Source organism: Acromyrmex echinatior, chromosome 1 (genome assembly GCF_024713525.1).
Source record: "Acromyrmex echinatior isolate Ae372 chromosome 1, ASM2471352v2, whole genome shotgun sequence".
NCBI classification, from domain to species: Eukaryota; Metazoa; Arthropoda; class Insecta; order Hymenoptera; family Formicidae; genus Acromyrmex; species Acromyrmex echinatior.
The window spans coordinates 21,035,798-21,063,199 of record NC_141852.1 but is presented as its reverse complement, the minus strand read 5'-3'; the positions used below and the strand labels follow the sequence as shown (position 1 = coordinate 21,063,199).

The following is a 27,402-nucleotide window of genomic DNA, read 5'->3' as shown; positions in this document are numbered from 1 at the left end:
TGCATTTCGCAACTCGGTACCGCGGCTGGAAATTGCGCCCAACGAAACATTTTGTTTTACAGTGTTTTCATCGTCCCTCTTCCGTCGCTCTCTCTCTCTCATCTCATTTTTGCTCTCACTTACTTTCTCTCTCTCTCTCTCTCTCTCTCTGTCTCTCTCTCTCCTCCCCTCTTTTCTCTCTCTCTCTTTCACATACACTGTTTGTCGTGAGACTATCGCATGTGTTCACATTGTCGTACAGCTTCTACGATACTTTTCGTGATGCTTTTATTTTGCGCTTCGACAAATAATTTTCTCTCCCTTACCACCGTCAGCTCCCATTTTCGCAGCTCGCGTCATCGCGGTCATTTACGCGCTGCAATTTGACTCGAAAATTGAAACAATTATATCGCGGCGGCGAGAACTTTTAATCCATTAGCGACTCGATTGCGTATCGTACATTTTTACGCGGGAATTAATTAAAATCTCGGCCATTGTATATCGGTATTTGTTTATCATTAGCTGCGGTTCGGCTTGAAGTGCCCATCTACGAATATGATGATTTGTCAATGATGAAAGTATTGACGTAGTATTTTATTTGTCTGCGAAAACGAATGTTAATCCGACTGATTCGGCAACATGATTTCTTTCTGCGAAACATGATTTTAATTATATTACAATTAATATAGAATAATTAGCAATAATTACAAAAAAATATCTGTTACAAACCGTTTCTCTAAAAATAATTGATGATTAATGCTATAATGCATATCATTTAAAAGATGCACAAGCACCGATACTTAATTTGTATTATTAGACCCTCGTCGAACAAAAATTTACCAATATCCATGAATTTGGATGAGTATTGGGCAAATCTGCAATTTTCCATTTGTAATAACGTACTGTCGATGTTACGAAGAAGAGGGGGGGGAGGGGGTATCGCGTTAAAATTGGCGCGCATTAATTTATCGCTGATTTTGTTTTTACTCTGAAAACAAGCCTGGGCGTAGATCGCCGTTAAATTGTCATAAAAGTATCGATTGAATTTTAACGATGTGCTCACTGCGTTTTTATATAATCATGTACGTTATCTTCTACGTCCTTTACAAGCTTGTTTACGATATATCAATAATAATGCCAATACATGCTGGCAACAATTTTCTTTTAAATCTATTTAGAAAGCAAGCCCCTCTATAGAAAAACTAATAAACTTGGATAAATCTACAACGCTGACAGCAGTTTACTTCTATAACAATTTTTAAAAAAGCATTTTACTTCTATAGCTCCCAAGTTTATTTGCAGGACAAAGAATAATATAACTTTATCACGAATTACATTTGCATATATATTATGAATATTAATGTCAAAAAATTTCAGGCTTTTTAAAAAATAAAATTATGAAGACAAAACATATGTTTTTCTTTTTATTATTTACAATTAAATAATACAAGAAAAGTAATCTTTTTTTTATGTCTGTGGCATTTTTAAATGTATACTAAAAGGCTTAGTTTTATAGGGAAATTTGGGTGCCGGATGAACAACTTTGAGACATGCCTAAAATTTTAAGATCAAAATAGAATAAAAAATTCCATAAGCCTAACTTTATAGGAGAGATTTCCTGAATGCTTGACCTATCCAAAATTCGCTATTATGATCATGTACCACTAGTCTTATCCAATTTCTCTGCGTCCAGGGCACCTCCCCGTGATGACGGTAACGGATTGTACTGTGGATATCCGAACGAATGATGTCCACTAAGGAAGTCTGACTCGAAGTTTTTTGGTAGGCCGGGGCGTTTCGTCTCGGTTCCACACTATTAGACTCATCAGTAAGACGATGTAGTGTGGCACCTACCTTAGACGCCTGGAATGAATTTAGATTGATGTCTATCTATTTAAAGGGAATTCGCGTGGTTGTGCTCACGCGAATTCGAGCGAGTTCTGTTGGACCTCTGATGGTGAGTCGCCACAGTACCAAAGGCATTGAAGTAATATCTAAAATATATTTAGTACAGTATATTAATCCGATTGACAGTTGCGTGGTATCTGGGATATGTCCAACACTTTGATGAAGACATTCATATGCCAGCAAGAACAGTTAATGATGTTTTTTTACTTTTAGAGAGTTTCGATGAGGAAGCTGAAGAGAGATAAGATCCATATATTGGGCATATTTCAATTAGGCAATTAAAATCTTTTGTTTCCTACTTTGAGTGCCTCTTTCTTCTCTTCATCGATATATATCATTTATAATTATTCATTTGGGATCCAAAAAAAGTTCTCTTCGTCAAGATTGGATATATTCCAGATACTAGATGATTCAAGAAATCGAATAAAACCAGTCCTACATGGTACACAATACATAGTCATAATAGCGAACTTTGAACAGCTGTAACACTCAAAGAACTAATTTTACAAAGTTGTGCATATCGAACTTTTTAATGCTCTACAATCTTAGCTAGATCTCAATTCTGTTCAGTCAGGGCTCAAACTGGGCATAGTCCTTTTTGAGCATATTAAAAAATTTACAACAGAAAGATAACAAAATCTTTTATCTACACTCAGAGATAAAGACATAGTGGTAGCAACTAGAAAAGTGACAATTATATAAGTTTTATATGTAGAATTAATATAATTGAATGAATCATTTTACAGTTATTACAATAAAATAATTTACTTAACTATATCTATATATTAATTATACATATAAAATCTGTATAGTTACCTATTTTTCTGAGTATTGTTGAGTAGAATTTTTGTTATAATGATGATATGAATTTTATATGTCTTGTGTAATGTAATGAATACTAAACGATCAGCAAAATTTGCATAATCACGAGTGTACGATGCTTATATCTTGCGTCGCACGTCATACACTATACAGGAAACGAAGTAGCGTCTGAAGTGTTAGGGAGGTATTCCCTTTTCATCAAGAGACGATATTATAGTTATATGTCTGTAAGAGTTAACCTGAAGGTGAGAGGAAGACGAGAAAGAAAGAGCCCGCTTAAGGGGAATAGCGGATAGAGGAAAGGAAGCAGAAACCTAAATTTAGTAGACACCCAAAGTATAGTCATGCAAGCGTTTACAGAAAAAGAGGATGAATGAATAGCAGAGAGAAAGAAGAAGAGCGAAAGAGACAGAGAAAGATAGTATGAGAAAGAGAGAGAGAGAGAGAGAGGGGGGGGGGTGTCAGAACTCGGGAATGGGTCGGAGGAAACTCTGTGCATTGGTGGTGGTGGTTTAGGGTGGCAAAAGGAGGACAGAGAGTGGAAGTAGCGGAGGGTGAAAGGAGAAGGGGGTAAAGAACGAACTGTTGCTTCCCCGAGAACCGTGCCGCGTTGGATTGCATCCAGCGCAGGATTCTCGAGAACCTCCAAACAGGATTTAAGCCTCTTCGCCATCTGGGAAGGCTATCGCTACCCAGTATTCCATGGCAATTTTCCACAAGACGTTACTTAGCCGCGCCCATCACCTTGGCTTTAATTCTTTCTTTAACTCGAGGGAATTGAAGTATGAATGCCACTGGCAGTTCTGAGTGATATTTCCCGTCCAACCGGATTACTTCGTGACTTAATTTAAATGATCGTTGTTGACTGGAGTGCATGATTATTGGATCATATGAAATTATACAAGGATGAAGTTATGTCGATTATATCTTTTTAGAATCTACATGTCCAGGCATGTAGAATGCTTATAAGAAGCCTTATATGAAAAAGAATATTCAAAGTCGTTGGCATATTCTTTATGTTTATTTATAATTAAATTCTTTGCTATAAAGTAGAGTCTTTATAAGAGATAAGAGATAAACAATTTATTTTTAATAATTAAAACTCGTGATGTAAACTGATACAAACTGAGTACGCACAAGAGAAAAAGTTGTGAAGCGAAACAAACATCGAGGCAGAAGAACGTAGTACTGACATCAACCGGCAGTTGGTCAGCTGCTATGAACTATCCGGACGATTTTCTGTGATTCAAGATATAAGAAAGAACAGACAAATGCGAGGGAGAGCACACTCTTCTACTCGTCTGCTTTCTGCCACTAACCCAGGATTACCTTCCTCTGCGAACATACCCCATGCATTGTGTCAAGAAGCTTTGAAGAGATCGCATATAACGTCACATAGAACGTCTTAAAGAAGTTAGGCTTGGGTATAAGACGTAACTGTAAATTAATTTATGGTAAATATAAATTTTAAGATATATGCATTTTATTATAGTATATACGAGGCAATGTATTTAATATAAAAGATATAATTTTTAAAGTATTTTAAAAGACTTTAGGGGATAATTTGTCACATTTTTTAATTCAAGACAAAAACTTTATATGACCATGTACCCACTTAAAAATGAAGAGTGTCAAAGTTGAAGGAAAAATTTCGTTTCTTTTTCCAAAAATTTTGAAAACCATTCATCGAGTTATTTTGATGAAATTTTCATGTCTTTGAAAATTTTTAAGAAAAAATGAAAATTTTTCATCAACGTTGACACTGCATCTTTGAAACTAAGCCATTTCGAACATATGGGTTGTGTTTGAGGAGACGCTATCAGCGTTATTTGAGTCATTCTATTTTTATCACAAATAGCGCTAATAGCATCTCTTTGAATGGACCCATAGTTATATGAAGTTTTCATTTTAATAATGTGACAAATCTCTTAAAATCTCTTAAAGTACTTAAGGATTATCCTCTATATATGTACATTTTCAACATATTTACTAATTTGTTTATCTATCTTTCTTTAAATATAAAACATTTATTTTTTTGTGAGGAAAGAGGATTACATTTTAGTAATTAATAAGGATATTCTCTCCCTCTTTCCTCCGCCATTAATCAGGCTTTAAACAGCAAAAATGTCTGACCGAGGCAGTTTGTGAAACGGCAATTGCTCGCGAAGACCTTATCATGCGCCTGATGTCTCGAATGCGATCGCTGCGCGGACCAGAGTGTATCTTCCATCGTGAAGAATCGATTCGAGACTTTCGGGATCTTTCTTCACCTGGTCTCCTACTTTCGATATCGTCCCGAACATGATTCTTATCGGCGTGCCCCGATAGTTCTGCCTTTGGCAACAAGTTGCACCAGTGACCCGTCCCAGCTATAGAATGCCTTTGTAAATACTCGCTGCTTGTGCCTCTTAGAAATCCTTTGAGATTTTCTCTGCTGTACGTCGCAGTAATATTGCAAGCGTACCGTGCGCGCAACTTTAGCCTCGATATTTATTCCTGTGGTGCAACAGCTTGTTGTATTTGCAATATTAACGACTAACGGTTGCACCAACGTGCTTAACCCTAGCTAAATAAGTTTCGCTTTTCAGTCTTACTCAGTGTTACAGTTAGTACTACAATCTATAGAAAGACTCATTATTGACTCATACTCTCGGTATAAAATAGCTTGAAATTAGTTGTAAGATTGATTAATTGAAAAAGAACATTGAATGACGTAAAGTTTCGTAATTCTCATCTGGCTAGAGAAAATGGTTTAGACAATAGGTTGTTTAACACGAATGAAATCAATCCGAAAGATCTTAATGCAATAGTGGTACAGATTTAAAAATACTTATGAGAAAATCTTTATAGCAATGTAGAATGACTAACAATGATCGTTTACATAAAAGCAATGTAGAATGACTAACAATGATCGTTTACATAAAAAAGGATTTTTATCTCATCAAAAGCAAACAGTTATGCTTTATTGAAATAAAAATCGGATTGTCTTTAACTTAGATAATTATATGCATAACAAGATTTGGAAAAATATAGTCTTCGTACAACTAATTAAGAAGTGTTCAAAATGAACGACTCCGTTACATAAAGTGATTATATTGTTACGTGTATAAATATAATGTGATTATGAATAAAAGCTCAACATAAATGAATAAACGAAACGGCACATAGATTGCATGTTATTGATCGATGAATATATGTATGATGCTTTGTACTTAACTTACATAGTCTTACTTAGGGGTGGCTTGCTATAAGTGCAAATAAATAGCAACGAAAGGGTAGTAAAACACCTCGTCGACCATTGAGAAGCGAACTAATCCGCATAATATCGCTCGTTTCGCGAAGCTCTCCGCGTTTCCTCGCAACAAAGGCTAAAAGGGGTAAGTGGGCTTCGCTAATGGCGAGGGGTTCGCCAAAGCCGACCGACCTCACCCTCTCGTTCAACATTTCGCTTGATAACCGTAATCTTTTTCTTCTCGCGAGCTTTCGTCGTGACGCATTATATCAAATACGCACGGTAAATTTACAGGTGTGAAACGCAAAGGGAAAGTCGAGAGGTAATGGAATATAGGCTTGTATTGCATACTACTCCAGTCTGAAGTGCAGTCCAATCTTAGTTCACATTACTCATTTTATATATTTTATATACGGAGCTTTTGTATATACTGATATATTTAGAATTTGTCCGCGAGAAAAAATTAATATTTGAGAAACGGTTTAATAACATTATTATATATATATTTCTATTTTTTATCAAAATGAAAAATTTCGAAATTTTATATTGCTATTAATAAAATTGTATGATTGAAAATGAATATATAATTAATTTTTAACGACTAAACAAGATTTATTCTAGAATGACGTTATCAAATACAATTCAGAATAAAGGATATCAAAACAGGGTGCAGGGAATAGAAGTGGACACGCAAGTACGTATGTTGAGCTTGGACCAGAGGGTAGCGTCGGGAATATGAGGAGGTGCAGATGGAGGAAGAGAAAAAGTGCGAGACGACGAAGGGAAAGAGTGAGAGACAGCGCGAGAGAGAGAGAGAGAGAGAGAGAGAGAGAGAGAGAGAAAGAGAGAGAGAGAAGCATATAGGAGGACCATACCAAAGGGGTGGCGCCGCTAAGGGAGATGAAGGTGGAAGAGTACGGTGGGAGACGCAGACGGAGAAGGAGAGAAAGGACGTAAAACAAAGTAACGACGAAATGCACTTCCCCCCGGGTCCATCCCCCTCAGCCACCCTCGCGCCCACTCGGCGTTCACCCGGAGGGAAACGTCGAACGAAACGTTAAAAACCGGGGGAAGAGAAATGAGAGGATGGGTGAAGAGGGTGGCGGCAGAGGGACGGGCGGGCGTGCTAGGTGGTGGCTCGTCGGTTCGTGGGCCCCGTGGAGGCGCGAGGCGGAGGTTGGATGAGAGGGTGGGTTTGCTGTGGCAGGCGGGCCACCCTGGGAGGTTGGCGGGAGGTTATGACAGCCGAGGTATTGAGCGGATCCTTCGTTAAAAAAACGAGAAGCACCGCACTGAGGCGTGCGGCAGGGAAAAAGAGACGGCAGAAAGGGAGAGTGAGCGAGAGAGGTTGAGCAAAGGGAGAACGGCGGCGAGGCGGCGGCGGGAGAAAGACGGAGGGAAGAGAAAGAGGTTGCTGCCGGGGGGGTGGAAATGGGGGGATGGAGTGCACGGCTGCTGCCGCCACCGCCGCCGCCGCCGCCGCCGCCGCCGCCGCCGCCACCGCCACCGCCACTGCCGACGCCGCCGTTGCTAGAGGCGGCAGTAGTGGTGGTCCAAGGGGTGAGACCAAGTAACCGAATCCAACGCACCCTTGCCTCGCGCCCACTGCCACCCCCAGCGGGGAAAAAAACGGAGCGTACAGATCTCCCCTACTTCTCTTCGCTCTCTCGTTCCTCGACCGCCCCCCGACTGCTCTTCCTGGAACAGTTCTACTATCTTCTTTCTCCCTCTCTTTCTCTTTGACCGTTCTGAACCGCTCTATCTTGTTTGTTCATCGGCGAGTTCCTTCCGCCTCTGAAAAATATTTTGACGCGGATGGGGTTGGTGATGATGGCGATGGTTCAACGTGGCTACGAATCGAACGGTACAAAAGGTTGAGACCTCCCGGCGCGACTCTTGATTATTATTTTAATTCCGTCGACGTGCCGCGGAGAAATGTGTCCGACGCTAATTAATTCTCTCCCGCGGGTCCGCGAAATTTGCAACTGCCTCAAGAGAGCCCGCGATTACCGCGTACGCAGCGCGGAAACTTGCTGACCGTGGATATTAAACTTCAACTTCGGCCGTCGTCTTCGATGCCCGTGAGCCGTATCGCGCCTCGATCAAAGGGCTCTTAATTGAAAGAAACGCAGGAAGCAATTTCGCTAGTCAATAAAGCTATGGAAGAGAACGAGAGTAGTACGCTGTTGGTAGAGTAGTACGTCCTTCCCATCCCTTTTTAAATCCCAATCTTTCGCAAAATCCAATACTAACATGAATGCGAAATAGAGATGCCAATTACGATGCTTTGATATCTCAGCATATTTTGAATTACGTTAATAGAGTGTTACAATTTCGCTTGAAATTAGAAAGGCAGATTCTGAAGAAAAGACGGAAGAAAAATCGGTTATCGCTGATTGCTTGTGTTGTAGCTTCTTGCACATACATGAATTGTATGTTATCTTTTATTTATAATTACATACTGCATTTTCCAAGATAAATCTATTTTATTTTATTTTGTTTCTAATCTAATCGTATAATTAGCTTAAACTCGGACTGGATAATTTATAATCGATGAGACACATAAACAGAGAGAATGCAATAAGTAATCGTTAAATCTATATCTGTCTTACGATAAAATTACATTTTTTTTAAAATTTTTTTTCAAGAGTTAATTGCGTATTTAAAAAATGAGCACACTACGAAAATATTTTCAAAGAAAGAATGATTATCATCTTAATCGATTGTCGACTGACGCGTATACTGTATCCATTATTCTGATAGATAACGAGATTATTGAGATCGGAAATATATCGAGAGCGATTACGTTATCTTGAAACCGGCGATCTGCCGCACCGCGGTGGTTGAGTAAGCAAGGGTAAGTAAAGACGAGGAAAAGGGCGGACTGAATCGGTGGGATTGAGGGGTGAGTATAGGGGGATGATGGCGAGTCAGGGCGAGGTCGATGAGAATCGAGAGTTCGTTTGTTCGCAACGCGCAACGGAAATGCACGCTGGACACGGAACGACGGAAGGGAGAGCGTGTATGCGAGGCGCTCTCCAGATCCGCGTAATGGGAAAATCGATTAGGGGCCGAGCAAGTAGTAAGGTGGCCGGCCAAGGTGTCGTAGCTACGTAGTGCGAGCTACCCCAGGTTCTTCAGTCGGATTTACACATTTGGAAGCTGAGTCGAAGTCAATCGAGTGGATGATGATTTCAATTTCTTTTTCTAATCATTAGACACATTTTTTTATATATCTACTGTTATAGGTCGAAGCAAATTTAATCATTTTTTCGTTTCATCACTCAAGTAATAATTTTGAAAAAAATAGATATTTTTTGTAAAGATAGATTTACACATAAAGGGTTTTCGATATGTCTCTGTTTTGCAAGAACGTGTCACACGTGTCATCGAAATCATATTCGAATGCCGTTGCATTTCTCATTCGCATGAATCCTAGAAATAATATTTACATATTCACATAGTAGCGCGTGTGTATAGGTATATAGCACGGGCGTTTGTGGATTTTACTCTAGCGAGTTGCGCGAGATTACCCGCGTTGCATTTCTTATCGGTGACTTTCGATGACTCGATGTAATAATTTCTTAAAAGAAGAACAGTACTTCGTGATAACAGTTGAACCATGACTTTATTTACGCGTCTGTAAAATCGATACGCAAAGAGAAAAATGTAAGGCTTGTAATCTTATGAATAGAGAAAAAAATGCAATTTAAAATGCACATTATATATATATATATATATATATGTGTATGTATATATATAATTTTATATTATAATATTCTAGATTCTAGATATTCATTATGTTTTAATGTACTTGTTCTTTTAATTAGTAAAACTAGATATTTAAATTTATAAGCTATTTTATCCATTTATTTCTCTTTTATATTTATCTTTTAAATTATACATATTACATATTATACATATTAAAATGATAAATGTAGATAAAAATTATATCGTTTTTCTACTACAAAAGTAACGCAGTTCAAAAAATTTTCCAGACAAGGAAAAAACTATTTTTCAATTTTGAAAATAGTTTTAAAATTGTTAATTAATCAAATAATAAATCAACAAAAAGAACATTTTTAACATGGTTAAATATCGTGGTCATTTTCATTTCATAATTCTGAAAAAACTACCCTTTTGTTAGATATCACACACAATTTTCTTATTAAAAAAAATCATCCTTTCTAAGTTATGATGATTTTTACAATTTTTTATAAAGTTAAGTTAGTTCACTTTTGATGATTGATATACACAGTAACATTTATTTAACTCATTATTGGTAATAATTCGAAAATCACATTTTTGAAGTTGTATCACTTTTGAAATAAGATGAATAGTTGTAACATATTCAATTTTTATATTTTTACAAAGTCAGAATTACAGAATCATAATGTTTCAAATTTCCATAAGCTTTCCTATCTCGCATGTTTCTATTTCTTTCTCTACTAGAATGTTTAGGAAGAATATAAAATTGTGGATACACACACACACACACACACACATGTATGTAGATATAAAATCAATATATTCTGCACAATTATTTTGCGGAAATTTGATCTTTCGTCATCTCAAAGGATCTCGTTTAGTTAGTTTGTCGAGTATGAGTATTATCGAGTAGTTAGGTGGAAGTTCTCTGGTGTTCTTTGCAACCGGCATTCCACAATGACTCACGTCGTTACTTAGTGACATTCTACGCTAAATCGATTCGCGAAACAGCACGAACGCTATAGAACAGGCTTTCATATACCAGGGACTCTCGATAATTAAACGGCTGCGTTTAATTTCCACCTACTCGAGCTTTAAGTAAACTGTACATATATTTTAACAGTGTTTAAAATGAAATATCATATAATAAATGTAAATAAGATGTGATTATATATTATTTTAGTTGCTATATTTTACTTGTTTATTTTAATTTAACATGTTTTAATTATTAATTCTACATTCAACATATTTGAAATGTTTATTTAATTAATAAATACACGCCTGGACTTAGGATCTAAATTTACACGACGAATTTTACTAACGACGGACGCATAAGTTCGTCTCTTCTTTTAAATTGGAAATATATGTTTGATATGGTCGGCGAGAATACATATATTTGTGAGTCAACTTTAAAAAGGATCTTGATCGATCAATGTTAGATTCCGTTTTCGGGTGATCGATATAACCGTTAGCGATACTAAGGCGCGCATACCACGACGGATGCGCATACATTGTGCATCCGCGACGTTCTTTTCTCGCTACCTCGAAAGGCATTATCGACAAACAGCTTGCATCGCGATGACGTCGATCTCGCCTCGAACACGTGTGTGCACGTGCATAGCGACGAGTAGTGCAATGTGCATAAAGATATCGAACGTTTGTCGTTACGTTCTGGGCATGATTGATGCGCTTCTCGAATTCGAATATTCACAGCAATACTCTCCAGTCAATATTATATAAAGCGCTTTTTGGGACTGCGAGTATCGATAACGAGTATCTTCGATAAATACTTTCAATGAATCGTATGGAGTTTGCGAAAGTTCAATAACGATGGAACGTATGTGCGGATTTGTTCACTTGATTTATTCGCAAATTTAGGTACATTTTTTGTTTCGACATAGAGATCTAAAGAGTAATTCTTAACTTGTTAAATCAAATAAACTGAATGTCCGTGTATTTTACACCCATTAATTCTGATACGATTTTGACACAAATCTTTGTTATATATTTGAAATAGTAATCATTTCTGCACACACATACACACACACACACTCTCTCTCTCTCTCTCTCTCTCTCTCTCTCTCTCTCTCTCTCTCTCTAGTGCGAGCATAGTTGGTCTTTGATACAATGAACGAGAAAAGAGATGTGACTCAAACAAATTATATGAGATGCTTTTATAAGCGCATTTTTGCTTTCTACTTCTTCGCTCAGCTGATTAAGGTACAATCATCATCAGTTAAATATATATATATATATATATCCTTTAACTGATGATGATTGTACCTTAATCACGCAATCTTCGATATTCTTGAATATGTTTCATTTTGATGATCGCTATATTTTTATATACTATATATAAATATTATATTTATATATATATATAATATTTATATATATATAATATTTATATATATATATAATATTTATATATAGTATATACAAATATAACGATCATCAAAATGTAACGCATTCAAGAATATTGAAGATTGCGTGTGAAGGAACGAAGCATACTTCGATAATCGTTTTTATGGATTCTTGATGTTGTCAATTATTTGTATTGTTTATTTTAATTAGCAGATTGATAAAGTATTACATATGTATAAAAACGAATGTGTGACCGTATGTGTTGGATTTACATCCTTTTATCTCTGCCAAATCTTTACACGGAAAGGAATAAATTGGGTGATACAGCAAACCTGTAACTTACTGCGCGAATTCAACATTTATAATCAAGAAGATTTGATGGTTTAACAAATCATTTTTTTTCCGCGTATCAAATATTATTTATCATCTTATGATAACAGTACGATATGACTAAAAAGCTATTAATCTTCCATTCCTTAATAAATAATCTGCCTTATCATGCATATATATATATATATATATATATATATATATATGAGTCAGCAAAATCTCCCTTCAAATTATCCAACCTATCATAGAAAAGGATAATGATACCTAATTCCGAGGTTAAAATAATTCCGGTCGTTCCGGCGCCCGTTGGAAGAGTTCAATGACGTCGTCGAGAACTCGAGTACACACAGTTCGCGAATACACGTGTATACACCGTGGTTAAAGCGTAACGCTGAGAGGATAGTCGTGGGATAGATGTCTATCGTGGGGTGCAGGTCGTCTGACACGACGCAATTGACGAAAGTTGCGGTCGTATGTTCGCGCGGTCGTAAGTAATGGTACCGACTAATTGCCAAGGTAGCGGAGCCTCTTCTCTTCATCAGGCGACAAGTGCTCGGGGTTCAATGACGTCGCTCAGGCAGGGAACTCGAGAGCACCCGGTATGCATGCACATCGCGGCGAATGCGGGGAACGTGTGTGTTACGAGCCTCGAAAGCCCGACGCGTTTCATCGATATCGTTCGCGTAGGCTTACCTAGGACGGGCATCGAATCGATCTTACGCCGTCAGCGGTATCGCCAAGTTAACCCGGACTGCGAACCACGAAGAGACGCGGGCACACGCGAATGGAATATCAATCGCGGAGATCAAATGCTTTTAAGGAACACCGTCGACTTCTTCTTCGATCGCTACCGTGTACATCCAACGATCGTCGTCGATCTGTTGCATCTTGCGGTGCGTCGAGTGAAAATCGATGGTACGCAAGACGTGCACAGTATTCTTTACCTTTTATCTTAAACGCATACATACGATCGATATGAATGTCTTATTATTTCTAGTTGCAAGACATGAGAGGAGAGATAGTTACCTTTTATAATATATAAAAGTAAAAGAATTAGATACATCTGATATATTAAATATATGATAAAATTGATAAAATAAAAATAAAAATTAAATACAAAATTGTGAGAGATTTCGAGAAAAAAAAATCAATACTAAATATCTTATTTTTATATTAATATTACGCTATGTATGCTTACTTCTTTTATTTTTAACTTATAAATGATCGAAGAATACAATAAATCGTACTTATTTCGGAACGAGATAATTATTGTTTTTATAAATTTTATGAATTTCTTTTTTTTCATATTAGAAGGAATAATTCATGATTCTGATGAAAAAAAGAAGAGAGAGACTTAATCATGTAGTATGATTATTTGCAATTGTATTGGAAAAGTTGTCGTGAAATTATGCGCACTTCTCGGAAATGCGATCGAATCAAAGTCAGGTACGTGAACAGTTCGTGAATTTACGGCGATGGGCGCGAGTAAAGGTTCGGCGCACGACCTAATATAAAATATGCAATATCCTCCTTCCGGACAGCCGTGCACGCTGACGAAGTCGGTGGAGCAATGTATACACCGGACGCTCTTTCTGCGATCCGGTATAAGTAAATTGCACCTGTGCGAAAGAAAGATCAGAGGCGTTCGGCACACGAACGTATCTCGTCACGTGACCGCCGCCGGGGGCAAACGTGTCCTCGTACTTGTTTCTCATTATTGTGCGCGACGTAGAGTATAATTTCGCTTTGGGTCAACTGACCGTTGGAAACGCGGGTAAACCAACCCAAGGGAATAAATGCTCCTTCGCACGACGATATCTCTCTCATTTTATCGTTAATCTTTCGAAGTAGAATGCATTTTCGTTTTATTTTTATTTGATGAAAGTACAATTTAACTGCGAACAATCTTAAAAAGTTATAACTTATTTTTTTCTTATCTTGATGATCCACCTTTAGATATTCTACTATAAATTGCATTCATTTACATACATACAAAAACACACACACACACACACACATCTATGGGTTTCATAAATGTTTCATTTTCGTAAACATCAGTTATTATAAAATTAATTTGTATTTCAACTTTTCTTTATGACAATGGTCAAGCGTGAATCGATACATATTTTATGATGTTTTGATAAACGATATAACGAGGAACAATTCTTTCTTCAAGCGGCCGCTAAACGGTGTCAATTTAATGAAATCAACTGGGGTGTCGGAACAGAAGGAAAGAAATAACCAGCTAATTAGGTGATGTTTGGTCTTCGAGAGCTGAGACAAACTTAGGCGTGCGCTAGGGCGGATGTCTTGACAACGAAGGCGATGGAGTGGCGGAGTTTCGCGATGAACTCAAGAGAGAATCGGGAAGGTGGAACGGGGGAAGGAGGTGAAGGTGGCCGGCAAGCGACGGAGGGTGGGTTAAGAGGGGCGATGGCGCAAGGATGGAGACCGCCGAGACGGAAGGAGGTGAGAGAGTGCGAGAGGAGGTGGGCCGAGAGAGGAGGACAGGACGAGTGGAAAGGACGAGGTGTCCGCGGGGGCGGATGAAAGGACGCTTACCAGCTACTACCTATTGATCGCCAATTCTTTTTCTCTTGTTGCATATTAGGCGCACTCTTCCTTCTTTCTCCTTCTCTGTCTATCTCTTTTTCTCGCTCCCGCCTGCTTTCTCTCTCCCTTCGCCTGGTTCGTTCGTTCTCCCCCGTCGCGTCTCGCAGCCAACCTGCCCCCTCGCGGACGTAGAACGCGCGAATCCGCCCCTATAGCCACCCTTCCGCGTCCTCCCCTTCCTCATCCCCTTTCTCCTCCTCCTCCTCCTGCACCTCCTCCACGTCCTCTGTGCTCGTGTCGCCTCACCACGCGAGAGAGTGCAAGCCACCCCTACCACCCACCTACTACCTACACCGCCGACTCTGACGCTCTTCTTACCGGCAATGTTTCATTTCGAGCAGCAGCAGTACCCTTCCTGTTTCGGGATGGGGCCGGCGGCCGCCCACTCCGCTTTTTGCACGCAGGTGCGACGGAATCGCGGTGTGGGAGGACCTCGTCGCCGCGACGCGATGTAGTCGTAGATAGGATAGACACGTCGAAGGTATCGATGCGCGACTAAATAGGACATAAAGAAGTCCGATTTCTTAAATCTTCTAAAAGTGCAATCACATATGACTAATCCCTTTTCCAAGTGTATTATCTTAGGAAGGAACGAGACGAAAAAAAAAGAGATCATTTCTTTAAGACGCGAGTATCTGCAGACGTTCTGATCGAGCACGATCTTATTCCTGTTTCAGATAGCAACCGGCGATCTGCGAACATCTTGGAGAGAGAGAACAACGCACGCACGGATCCGATCGCCGTAAGAGAATTCGGCGGAAGAAAAGGGAGAAGACCTTCGTGCGAGAGGTGCGGGCACCCAGAAGCCGAAAGAAGGAGGGAGGGAGGGCGGTAGGGTGGCAGAGAGATAGAGAGATAAAAAGAAAGGGAGAGAAGGAGAGGGTGAGTCAGGACGCGCCGCCGGCGACAGACTGCACTCTCGTGGCGTTCAGGGCGCAAGCGTGCACGTGTGTTGTGCGTTTCTGTGCCCTAACCCTGTCCCGCTACCTGGGAGGAGTAGCGTGGTCGTCATCCCTCCGCGGCTACATCCCCACCGTGCCGCCGTTGCCGCCGTTGCCGCCACCGCCACCGCCACCGCCAACGACACCGACGCCGACGCCGCCGTCGGCTCGCCATCCCTCCGACGCGCGTGGAGGAGCGCCACGCCGACGAAACGACGGCGACGACGACGACGACGACGACAACGACGACGACAGAATCCCCACTGCCGTTACCACTACAACCGCTGCTACCACCACATCGGCGGTCCACAACGACGGTAACTTTGGTCGCTCCTGCCGACGCGCTACATCACGCGTGACGTTGCATCCAGCAGCGCGCACGTTAGCGCGCGGCGACGTATACACGCGCGCTTCCCTTTTCCCTCACGCACGCACGTTTCACGCTCACGCGGCGCGCGTTGAAAGACATAGGGACGTTGGCGGAAGAGGAGCGGATTGAAGGAGAGGGGTTTACCAAGGAGGGAGCAACGAGGGGTAGAAGGAGGAAATCGGAAAGAGACACGGAAGGGAAACTAGAGTCATAGGGGTGGTGAAGGGGTAGAAGGGTGAGCAAGAAAGAGGAAGAGGAGGAGGAGGAGGAGGAGGAGGTACGGGAGGACGACGACGAGGGCGACAACGGCGACGACGACGAGGAGAACGGAGGAGCGCCGGCGGTGGAGGGGGTGGACATCCACGCGGGAACACGAGGCAGGCGCACCCGGCCGGCACGCGCACACACATCCTAAGATGTGATTTCAAAAATGGCGGATTGCCCCTATGCCCGCTGCATACAGGAACGCAGACACATCCGACGGGAGCTGCTGCGATGGACAAAGAATATGGTCTTCGTAGTCGGTGAGTAAAGAATCGAATCGTTCCGTCCGGTGACAAATTGCATTTCTACGTACGTAAGTGTGATACATATTTTATATATCGGCATGCGTGTGTGTGTGTGTGTGTGTGTGTGTGTGTGTGTGTGTGTGTGTGTGCGATGCGTGAAAAAGATATTTTCGCGCGTGGTACACGCGCGCACTAGGGTGTACGGCCAACAACTGCTCGCGCGCGCGCGCGTTCATCTTGCATACAAGAGGCGTGTCATCAGTGTGCTTGTTGCATGGGTGCGCGTGTACGTGTATATGTGCCAAGGATGTTCCACATGTATATATATATGTATATGTGTGTGTGTGTGTGTGTGTGTGTGTGTGTGTGTGTGTGTGTATATGTCGAAGCGTGTACTTGGGCGCGTGTGCGTGTACATTGTATACGCATACGATTGCCTACGTTCCGCGTGGCATGTTTCTGTGTGCGTCATAGACGTATAGTGTAGAAACAGAATTTCTATCAGTGTGAGAACGTGAAGAACGAGTGAGATAGGTCAAGAGTGGAAGAGAGATGCGATGAGAAAGAGAGAATGGGGAGGAAAAGAGAGAGGAAGAGAGAAAGAGAGAGAGAGAGGGAGGGAGGGAGGGAGAGAGAGAGATTTTGTGTGTGTGTGTATGTGTGTGTGTGTGTGTTTGTGTGTGTGAGAGAGAGAGAGAGAGAGAGAGAGAGAGAAAGAGGGAGGGAGAGGGAAAGAGAAAACACGCTGGTGGTTGAGACCTGTTGCGAACCGAAACGCCGAATCCTGGCTGACTATGTGCCAGGCGTGACTCCTACTCGCGCCTGTACGTTCAACAGGGTGGTACCACGCTGCCGGAAAATCCGATAATATTCTGTGAGTAGTTTCCCGTGCGGTTTGAAGTTTTCGTGAGTGCATCTGTTGAGAAAACGTCTTCCTCTTGATTATCTATTTATATTGTAGAAGAGATAATTGCGGTTTCTTTTACCGAAAATCACATCTCCAATATAACAATCGTACAATTAACTAACTGCAATTAAATAACTGCGATTTCAAAATCGTTTGAATATTTTTGTCATGTTTCATTAATCGAATTATCACGGATATAATCTTCTTATATTAAGTTAACATTATACTATATACATTGTGTAATACAATTTAGTATTACTCGATAGCTAGTAACTTCCTATAATCGTTTTTCGCAGATAGATTCTTGCGAATATATAATTATTCTCTTTTCTGAGACTGATAATCGATAATCGGTCTATATGAAAATTAAACCACACGTTCGGACGGCAATCGATATATCTATGACTGTCTGATTTTCATCAATATCGAGAAGGAACTTGGCAATGGAAAAACAATAGGCCAGATGTTTAGCGTCAAAGACCGCGAATTTATTAATTAAAAAAAAACATAAATCGTATTCGAGTGAGAAGTAGATGATCCATCGAAATTTGAAATTGGAAAAGGAGATTGGCGCCGGCGTCTCCGTTATCGGCACGAGAAGCTACGAGAAGAATTAGGCGCCGCGCGTGCAATTTCCCGTACAGGGAAGGGTGGCGAAATCAGGCTCGCGAGACAGGCTCTACGACCTCCTCCTCCTCCTCCTCTTCCTCCTCCTCCTCCTCCTCTTCCTTCTCAGTTCACCCTTCCACATCGGCGACGTTTACCCCTCGTTCGGCGTCGCCGAGGGGGTAGCAGGCGGGCATCGTCAGACGCGCAGAGAATACTGCACAAGCTGCGTGCCTTGACCACAGACAACCGAGCGATCCCGGCCGCCGCCCGAAACCTTCTTTTCTTCTTCTTACGACTATCCGTCCTCCTTTCCCACCTGCCTCCTTTTTCACCCTCTCCCTCCGTCGCCGTCGCCGTCGCCGTCACCGTCTCCCACCAGCCTTCTTCCATCCCGACTTCCCCTTCTTTGCCTTTCGGTTAGTCCGTCAAGGGGCGAGCTCCGGTACTCGCGGAAGGCACGTTTCCGCACGCGTCGGTGTTGCGTGCACTCGCCGTTACGCTTCTTCCTCCACTTTTGTGACCTCTCCCGCTTCGCACCCTCCGTCTCTTTGGCCCCGATTCCCCTCTCTGTCCGCTCTCTGCGCGCCCCCCGTGGTTCTCTCCCTTCCTCCTCCACCGTCATCGTCCGCCGCCACCTCTCGTTCGCGTCGCTCCTCATTTCGGAACGCAGCTGCCGCTGGTGGTCGAGAAATTTTCGCGAATCCTTCCTCGAGACACCCTCCCGCCCTTCCGCTCTCGCTATCCTCCTCGTCCTACCTTCGACCTACCTATTACTCCTTCCTTATTTCTCTCGTATTTCATTTTCATCTTCCGTAGCGAAGAGATCCTAAAAAGAGAGGCCGTCGAGAGTGGAAATTCGACGGAAAGTGGAGGAGGCGAGCGGGGTGCGGGTGAGGGTGCAGAGGCGACACGAGTTGCACGTATGCGTCGCGTTCCTCTGCCTCTCCTTTCGAGACTTCCACGATCTTGGAGGATCGACCAGTGCGCGTTCGGAAAAAGGTGACGGACGGAGGGTGATACCGGCTTTGAAAATCTCGGTAGTGTTCCGAATGGTACGCGCGAGTGTACGCATTGTATTATCAGTTAACGGCGACTATTGTGACGGCACGTTGTCGCGACGCGTCACAACGGAGGATGAGATGAAAGTGTTCGGAAAGGAAGACGAGTGAATGGTCATCGAAGTAGATAAGCGGCGCCAATATAAGGCACTATGTGGTCAAGTCACGGGTGTCGGCAAAAGGTGTCGGTTCAGTGAGTGAATTCTAAAGGCGGTGTCTTCAGAAAAGAGATCGTCATCCTTTTACGCAATTTACACGGACAGCTTTCAAAGTTTAGGAAACTGTTGCTCCGCCGAGGCGGCAGGACTCCTCGCCCTTCGAAGGAGTTAGTTACACCTGTTACGCGCACGTCGCTCACCGGTCGGTGATCGGTCTCGGTGCTCCGAAGTTTCGATATCGCGAGTGCCTAAGCGAAGCACGGTGAGAGACGCGCGGTAATCGTCACGCACAGCATAATCCTCGTCGTCGGTTTGTACGCACGTAATCGCGCGATACCCATCGCCGGCTGTCGGCGAGAGGACATGGAATTGGACGTAATGAAGCCTCTTCCCCCGCACCGTCCCGCCTTTCGTGGTACCAAAGAGCCGAGGGCCAACGGGGAGTCGCGATCTCGCGAGGGCACCGTGCGCCGCGATTGTCGGCAGTAACGATGTCTGGATTGCGTTACTGCGCCGTCACGACGTGGATGCCGTACGACTGCACGACAGAGGCGGATTCGGCAGACGTGAAAACGCGGAAGTGGATCGACGTAGTATAGGTAAAGGGATCTCCGTTGTGGAACGCAGAGGTAACGCGAGGCATCACGGCGTGATGCGTGTGCACGTGCGCGATTAGACGCGACAGAGACCACTGCTTAGAGGAAGTCGCGGCTCTTACGATTTTGAATCTTTACCAGCGATAGCAGTTGAAATTAATCGCTCTCTATTTATAAAGAGTGTCGTGGACCGATATTCATAGTCGGTTTTTATTTTAAGAACGTCTTAAGCAATTTAAGTTTAAGATGCTAATATGGCTCTCTGATTGATTTATGATATTTTTGAGACTGTACTTAAGATAGTCTTGAATATAAGAAGATCGAATTACTATGAATACCGGCCATAGTTTTGTTTTCTTTGGTTAGACTACGTTAAATTATAGAGACTTGCGTCCTCTTGAAGTTGATCGTGTTATTGTGGCTCCTTTTTCTTCTTTTTTTCTTCTTTCTACAAACGAAGAAAAAGCTAGTATGCCGATCAGCATGATCTGCTTCAGTGAGGACGAGTCTTTATCATTTAATAAAGTCTAATCGAAGAAAGCGGAGCTATACCGTTTTTTTTTTCTAAATAGAGAGCGATAATTTCAGCTCCCATCACTAGCAAAGATTCAAGTTTGTAAGACTTTATTACCGTAACGTCTTTAGTCCTCAAAGAGGAGAATATAGAGTGTAACTTTAGAGAATGTGGCTAGAAAGAGAATTTCGCGTATCAGTGATTACCACAAGTGAGAAGCTTATGTAGCAGAGTATGTGTAAGAAATAATGATGTACTATATAAAGAGTTCTATCAAGTAACGCTAGGATCAAATGTCACTTTCGAGTCGTCAAAATGATCACGTTAATTTCTTTGATGTGAAGAAAAGTGAAGGCCCATCTATTTAACACTTGCCTTTTATTCATGCAAAGCATGGATTATGCGGGCATGCGCTCCATACATGTATCCGGTAATATTTCATTGTCCAGTAGAAGATTTATAGAGGATATATAATTTTGTAAAAGATGTAATATTAATAGTTCTTTAGAGAGCTGAGAATGTATAAAGACCACTAAAGCGTGACATCCATCTCTAAAACTTGAACCGATCAAACAGATACGATTATACAGGACATCACTTCCGATTAGTCCGATTACTTCGTAATTTGTGTCGGAGAGACATTATAAATGAAAACCGAACACAAACTTGGAAAACAATATATTTTGACGTATGTTTCTAAATATAGAGCGATTATTAATTTCATCCCTTTTCCTATTCAGTCGCCTCTGTTGCTTTTCCGAAAAGGCAAGCAGAGCAAAGTAACGCGATGCAAGGCAAGGCAAGGCAGGCGCGAGCAAAGGGGTGGCGGATGGGCGCAGTTACTGCTGATCGTTAAAAGGCGCATAAAAAAGGGAGAGGAGAAGGCGTTGGGTGCATAGGGGTGGTGGGTGGCGGGAGGTCAGAGGAAGCGGCGCGAGAAGTAACAATAAAAATTCGTCGGCGTTCGTGTTTCGTCGCCGTGGTAGGAGCGGAGAGACGTAAGGAGAGCGAAGTGAGGAGTACGACGGGGGTTAAACCGAGGCAGGAGAGAAAGCGAGAGAGAAAGAGAGAAAGGGAGAGAAGGGTGGTTGGGTAGAGTCGGTGGAGCAGGGTGCGTAATGAAACGATATTGAGTAGCCGTGGTAGGGAGGGTCGCTGCAAGAAAGTGGGGGTCGTCTTCAGCCCTCTCCGTCGATTGACCTCGCTTCGACGAGACGAGGGTGGGAGCAAACCAGGGGCGGAAGTTGGTAGGGCACGGTGGGGACCAAGCGCCGCGAGCTGCTTGGGGATCGTAGGAGGAAAGGGGGGGGGTCCGTTAAATTGACGAAAATGACACATCTTCTCTCCGTCCGTTTCCCTCTCGTCTCTCGCTTACCCCGTTACTTCACTTTTTCCCCTATTTTGGCGACCGATGCGATGGCGATGGAAACTTCGAGGAACTTCAAAGCGACATTAGCACTCGAAGGGAAAGCGGATAGAAATAAATCGCAATACGCAGTAAAACGAATTGCTGTGTGCGTAATCCGGAAGGTCTTACGATACTATCGATAGAAGAAAGAAATAAAGATCGCCGTAAAGTTTAATTAAACTTTTAATGTTATATGCTTTCGTCATATAGCTAAAATTTTTAATCGTTTGTTAAACGATTTTATACTTTTCTCATTGTTGTACTAAAGCTATTTTTCAAAAATTTAGATTGTAATTGTAGTGCTATTGAACAAAATATCACTGTAATATTAATCTATATAGTCTTGATATAATTTTTAGAAAAATAATAAATTTATTAGTTGATGAAAATGACTATGTTATATCAACATTTCTATCATAATAATATATTATAAATTAAAAATTAAGCCGCTCATTTATATGTTAATGAATAAAAAAATTAACCACAAGGCCAAATTTTAATAGACCAAAACAGACAACTTAATATTATTTTGTTCACATAAATAATAACGAAAAAACTCATGGAACGTCTCGAACTTAATTTACAATTAATTCTCTTTAGCTATGAAAATTATAAAATTAAATCATAGGATAAAATATTGATACATAGTAAAAAAAAACAGACCAATCAAGCAAGAAGTAAAAAAATTCACATCTGACAATTAAGACACAATCCATAATTTCTATTATGATTCGTTTATTTCATAATTAATATAAAACTTTATCACAATTTTGCAAAATTTGTAATGCATTGTGTGTCTATTTTTAATCTGTCTTTTGTAGTTTTAAAAGCTGTTTTATAGCTTGTATAGTTTCAACCACTTTTTAAATAAATCTCGTATATATTAATCTTGCCGGACTCGTCGCGGCAATTAAATCGTTCCGCTTTGGAACTTTGCACTTGCATAACCGATTGCCTCAGCGCGACGAAAGAAAAGTTTCTCAATGGTCGACTATGCATCAATGTGCGAAAGGCCATTTTAAATAATAATCGCCCTGACACACGAGTAGCGAATATTTCGAAACTGCAAAATAGGTCAACGTCCGATACAATCGGATAACAAGGTATTAAGTGATTACGTAGACCCTGGGGATAATTAGTGCGGTCGGCTAGCTCGTTAACGAACAACGTTAGCATTTGGTAGTCGTAGAATGGCAAAGCTGGTGCGAATAAAGTATAGATAACCGGCTATCCCAACGGAGAGTTCGGAGGATCCTGTCTAAGTATCCTAACTGATTAAAACGGCATGTCAGTGACGATAAGCTGCGCTCCGATGAATCCATGTCGTACGTTTATTTGACATTCATGGGCACGCAACCGATCTCCCATCGTGTTAGACGACGTCTCGTAACTCCAGTTCATAAATCAGTTACTTCGTTTCCCCGTGCCTCATTCGCCGTTCATCCGAATGCGCCGCCGAGAAGCCCGCAATACGATAAAGCAATTTACAACTACTCCTGTGTTCTTCGCCCCTTCCTTCTCCCCCTCCCCCGTCCGCACTACGCGAGAAGTTTCTCTTGTCGTGTTGGAAGTTAGATGCTAATTTCGCGTAATTAACGCCCCTGGCTTTTAAATTATTTACGAGATAAATAATTTCGAGAGACTAAATTTACTATATCGCTGGATTATCAGCTGTAACTGCTACCGGTTGAAGCTCGGGACACTTGTAACGTTTCGTCGATGAGTGAAAATTGCAACTGTAAACGTCAAAACGCAATTTATATCGAAATTAGTGTTATCAAATCAAAATCTATTTTTCGATAATTTTGCAATTCTTAATTCTTCCAGTATTAAGTTTTTACAGAATCGGAGAATTGTTTTGTCGTGTGTAGGATCTATTTTCTATTTACAATTTTTTAGGCAATAATATTAAAAAATTATATCTTTTTGATTGAATTAATAACACTTTACAAGGTTTTGTGAACTAAATGCAAAAGCATATGAAGATTTTTAGGGTAATTGTCGATGCTGAAATATTTCCATCAGATTTGGTTTTTTGAGACGTAAGAGAAGACATTTTTTCCGATATTATAATAAAGTTATTAAGAAAACAAGTTAGAAGTGTTGAGCGTTTAATTTGTATTTTTATTTGTATTTTTTTATATGACTGATGATTACTAAAGTTTAGCATGTTTTTGTTTCAATATCTCGATAACGTTTTCAATTATTATCAAATCTTGGTAGAAATATTTGATTCGCTCATCACTGTCGCACCTAAATTATTTAAAAAGAAATGTTGTCTCTTAAAAATAGCATGCTATGTTTTAAAGGATTTTTTGGTAATAGATTCGAATTCAGCTCAAAATATGTGCTAAGAAAAATTGTCTCTTTTTTTCCATTAAAAATGCTCAAAAATTTGTAAACCAGTGTAATCAGATTAATTCTACTATTGACATTCCATGAATTTATTCTATTGATTAATGTATATCTGGCCTCGTTGATTTATCATCCATATAAAGAATATCAATGAATCTAAAGAATGACAGAACGAGAATAGCAAGAAGTGGATATCTAGCAGGAGATAAAATATCAATTTTTACAAAACTAAAAGCACACAGTACCGTAAATCCTTCCTGTGCCCTCTCACTTTTTTCCCTTCATTTCATTTCACACCTGTCGGATAATAATAATAGGATAAAATGATTACAGTTCTTCGGGCGTTAATTCATTTCAAATGACGGGATGCTTTCCATACGCTCTCCGTCACGATCCGCGAGCGGGCCGTTAGAATATCATTCGCACACGCTGGTGGTGAAGCGAAGCGGAGTTGAAAACACGGGGGCTAATCCGGTGACGGATGGCGGTGGTGATCTGTTGCGTTTTAATCGTCCCTCGTGCGTACGCCGCAAAATTTCATCCGGCGCGAGGCTTCGCTTTATCACGCCGACCGAAACGCCGATATTCAACCGCTGTAGAGAGCTTTACTCTCGTCTTCTTCGCTCGTATGCACGTCTATGTATATATATATATGCGGAATGTGCATGTGTGCGCGAGTTGGTTCGTGTGCGTGTACACGCGTACGTTGAAAAAGCGACATTGTGAGACCGGCACAGTCTCTCTCTCTCTCTCTCTCTCTCCATCTCATTCTCTCGTCGCTTTTCACTTTAGCTCACGTGCACACGTCGGCAATAGCATCTCTCTTCGCACCATTCGCTAACTGTTGCATTCTACATGCATATGAAGCTTGTCTTACTCTCTCTCCCTCTCTCATTCTCTCTCTTTCCTTCTCGCATGCTCGCTTTTATCCTCACTCTTGACTTATCCGCTCCTTTCTGTTTATCGTCTCGCCTTTCTTACATCTCGTCTCTTCTGGCTGACCGTTTCAACATTTTCATTAGCTGTTAGCTATTACCCTAAGCAGCGTGCCATACAGGATGTGTAACATATTACACAAGTGATATGCGTTTTTTAATCCATTAGAAGTACAAATTTCATACGTACAAGTACATTCGATTTACAAAGTATTTTCTCTACAAGTTATAAGTAAATTAGAGTAATATTTATAATGCATATCGAATCACTGTTTATATTCAATCAGCACTCTGTGATTTAAAATTTAATTTTAAATTAAAGATTAATTTAGTACGGATTTTTATAAATAAATAAAATACTTTTTATCTCAATCTCAGAGTAGTCGTTGTTTGTTTTGAAGCACTGTACCATTTCATTCTTTGCTTTGCGTGTTATTTGTGGGACAGATTCAGATTCGACGGTTCTGGAAAGGTTTGAGTCTTCCTGGCTATCTTATCGGGCGCAGTTGCGGATATTGCGATTACGACTGTGAAAGAAAATAGACGAATTTCGATAGAAATGTAGAATAATCTCACTTTCCTTCCGTCGATGTTCGTCATATGATCCGGTTCATCACTGTCACTTCTTTGTCATTGACGAATCTACCATGGCCCGTACGATAATATTTCGCGACGCGACTCTTCTCGCGGTTGTAACACTAGACAGCGTAGAGCGATAAATGGGTCACCAGACAACGACTCCGCTACCTCGTTTGGTGTCCGATTACCGCTTAGGCAGACGCGACTACGACGAAAGTCTTGTTAGGCGTGCAGCGACGTGGACGAAAAAGTTAGAGTGCCTCATTCTCGAAGCCCACTATGTGGAAAAAAAGTTGCTAATTAATCAAATCTATTTGCTGATTGAACGTTTTAGTTTCACGTTAATATTATCACTGTGTATTTCGTGTGCGTGCGCGATATTAACTTGAGCTAAACTGATTCGAGAATGTATGATTATCGGATTGCAGGTCTGATACTGTCGTAGTAGGTATATGTCAGGTACGTCAGGTACGTGTCTCCTCGACCGGCTTCAAAGAGGTTGTGATCGTCTGTGAATGTCGCGCCGGAGGTATCTCCCCCTGGAAATTTTCATACGTGCTTGTTGCAAAGAATGGGAGCGGCCATTGTTGCAAAATGATTGCTAGTTACGAGCTGTAGAATAATGAACGGTCGTAATTCCGAGCAGTAATGATACTAAAACTGAGATATCCCGTAAATGTTCACGTAGAGTATATTGACTCAGTCTAAACCATGATTAACATCGTGACTATTATTTTCAACGAAATTCTTTCTTTTTTAGAAAGGAAAAAGAGATTTTTGTCAATCAATAATAGAAGTTTAAAGAATATTTTTTTCTATCTAAAAATATTTGGAAGATTAGAACGGTCTAGAAAAATATCTCAAACTCACTTTAAAGTCTCGATTTATTTGAAGCATATTATATCATTGAAAATTTAAGAAAAATTATTCGTGCTTACTTTCGTACATATTTTCATGTATGTGTCACGTACAGAACAACAAAGTTTCTGGTAACTTTCATTCCAGCTGTTCTTCTTAACGGCCAAGAACATAAAATTAATTTAATTTAGAAATATTTTTTTAAGTCATATATTGTAACTTTAAAGAGCATTTCTAAACTAAACTGATTTTGTGGCTTTCATTGACCATTAAGGACAACTGAAGTTATCAGATACTTCTAATTGTATACAATATTTATGCGAAAATATCCAGAGTAAAGGATTGAAAAAGTTTTTTTGAAGATATCTCTTTACTCGATTATATTGTCGTTCCTTAATGATCGTTAAAAAATAATTAGTTAGCTAGGTCCATTCGATCCTGCTCCGTTGTGCGTGCACAGATGCGTGCACACACGTTTACAGTGTGCTGTTGAAGAAAAGGAAGCGGCCCCTTGGTGCATTGGCTGCTTCACGGCCGTTAGTAAGCCAGGACTCTGAATGAGTGAGAGACCAGGGAGGGGGGGAGGGGGGGGAGAGGAGGGGAACAAAGAGAATGGCTGTAAAAGATTTGGGCAGCTGGTACTTCGCCC

At 40.9% G+C, this 27,402-nt stretch overlaps 1 protein-coding gene across 8 annotated transcripts in view; it reads left to right on the top strand.

The window, feature by feature from the left end:
- Positions 1-27,402, top strand: part of Eip93F (Ecdysone-induced protein 93F) — a 161,709-nt gene that overhangs the window by 71,458 nt on the left and 62,849 nt on the right. For 7 of the 8 annotated variants that reach the window (XM_087406083.1, XM_087406086.1, XM_087406081.1 and 4 more), the window contains exon 2: positions 15,634-16,791. In XM_087406083.1, the coding sequence (XP_087262209.1) occupies positions 16,698-16,791 (94 nt within the window). In that variant the 5' untranslated portion in view covers positions 15,634-16,697. Of the gene's footprint in view, positions 1-14,377; positions 15,438-15,633; positions 16,792-27,402 lie in introns of those variants that run through there. The other variant, XM_087406091.1, reaches the window with a different exon arrangement.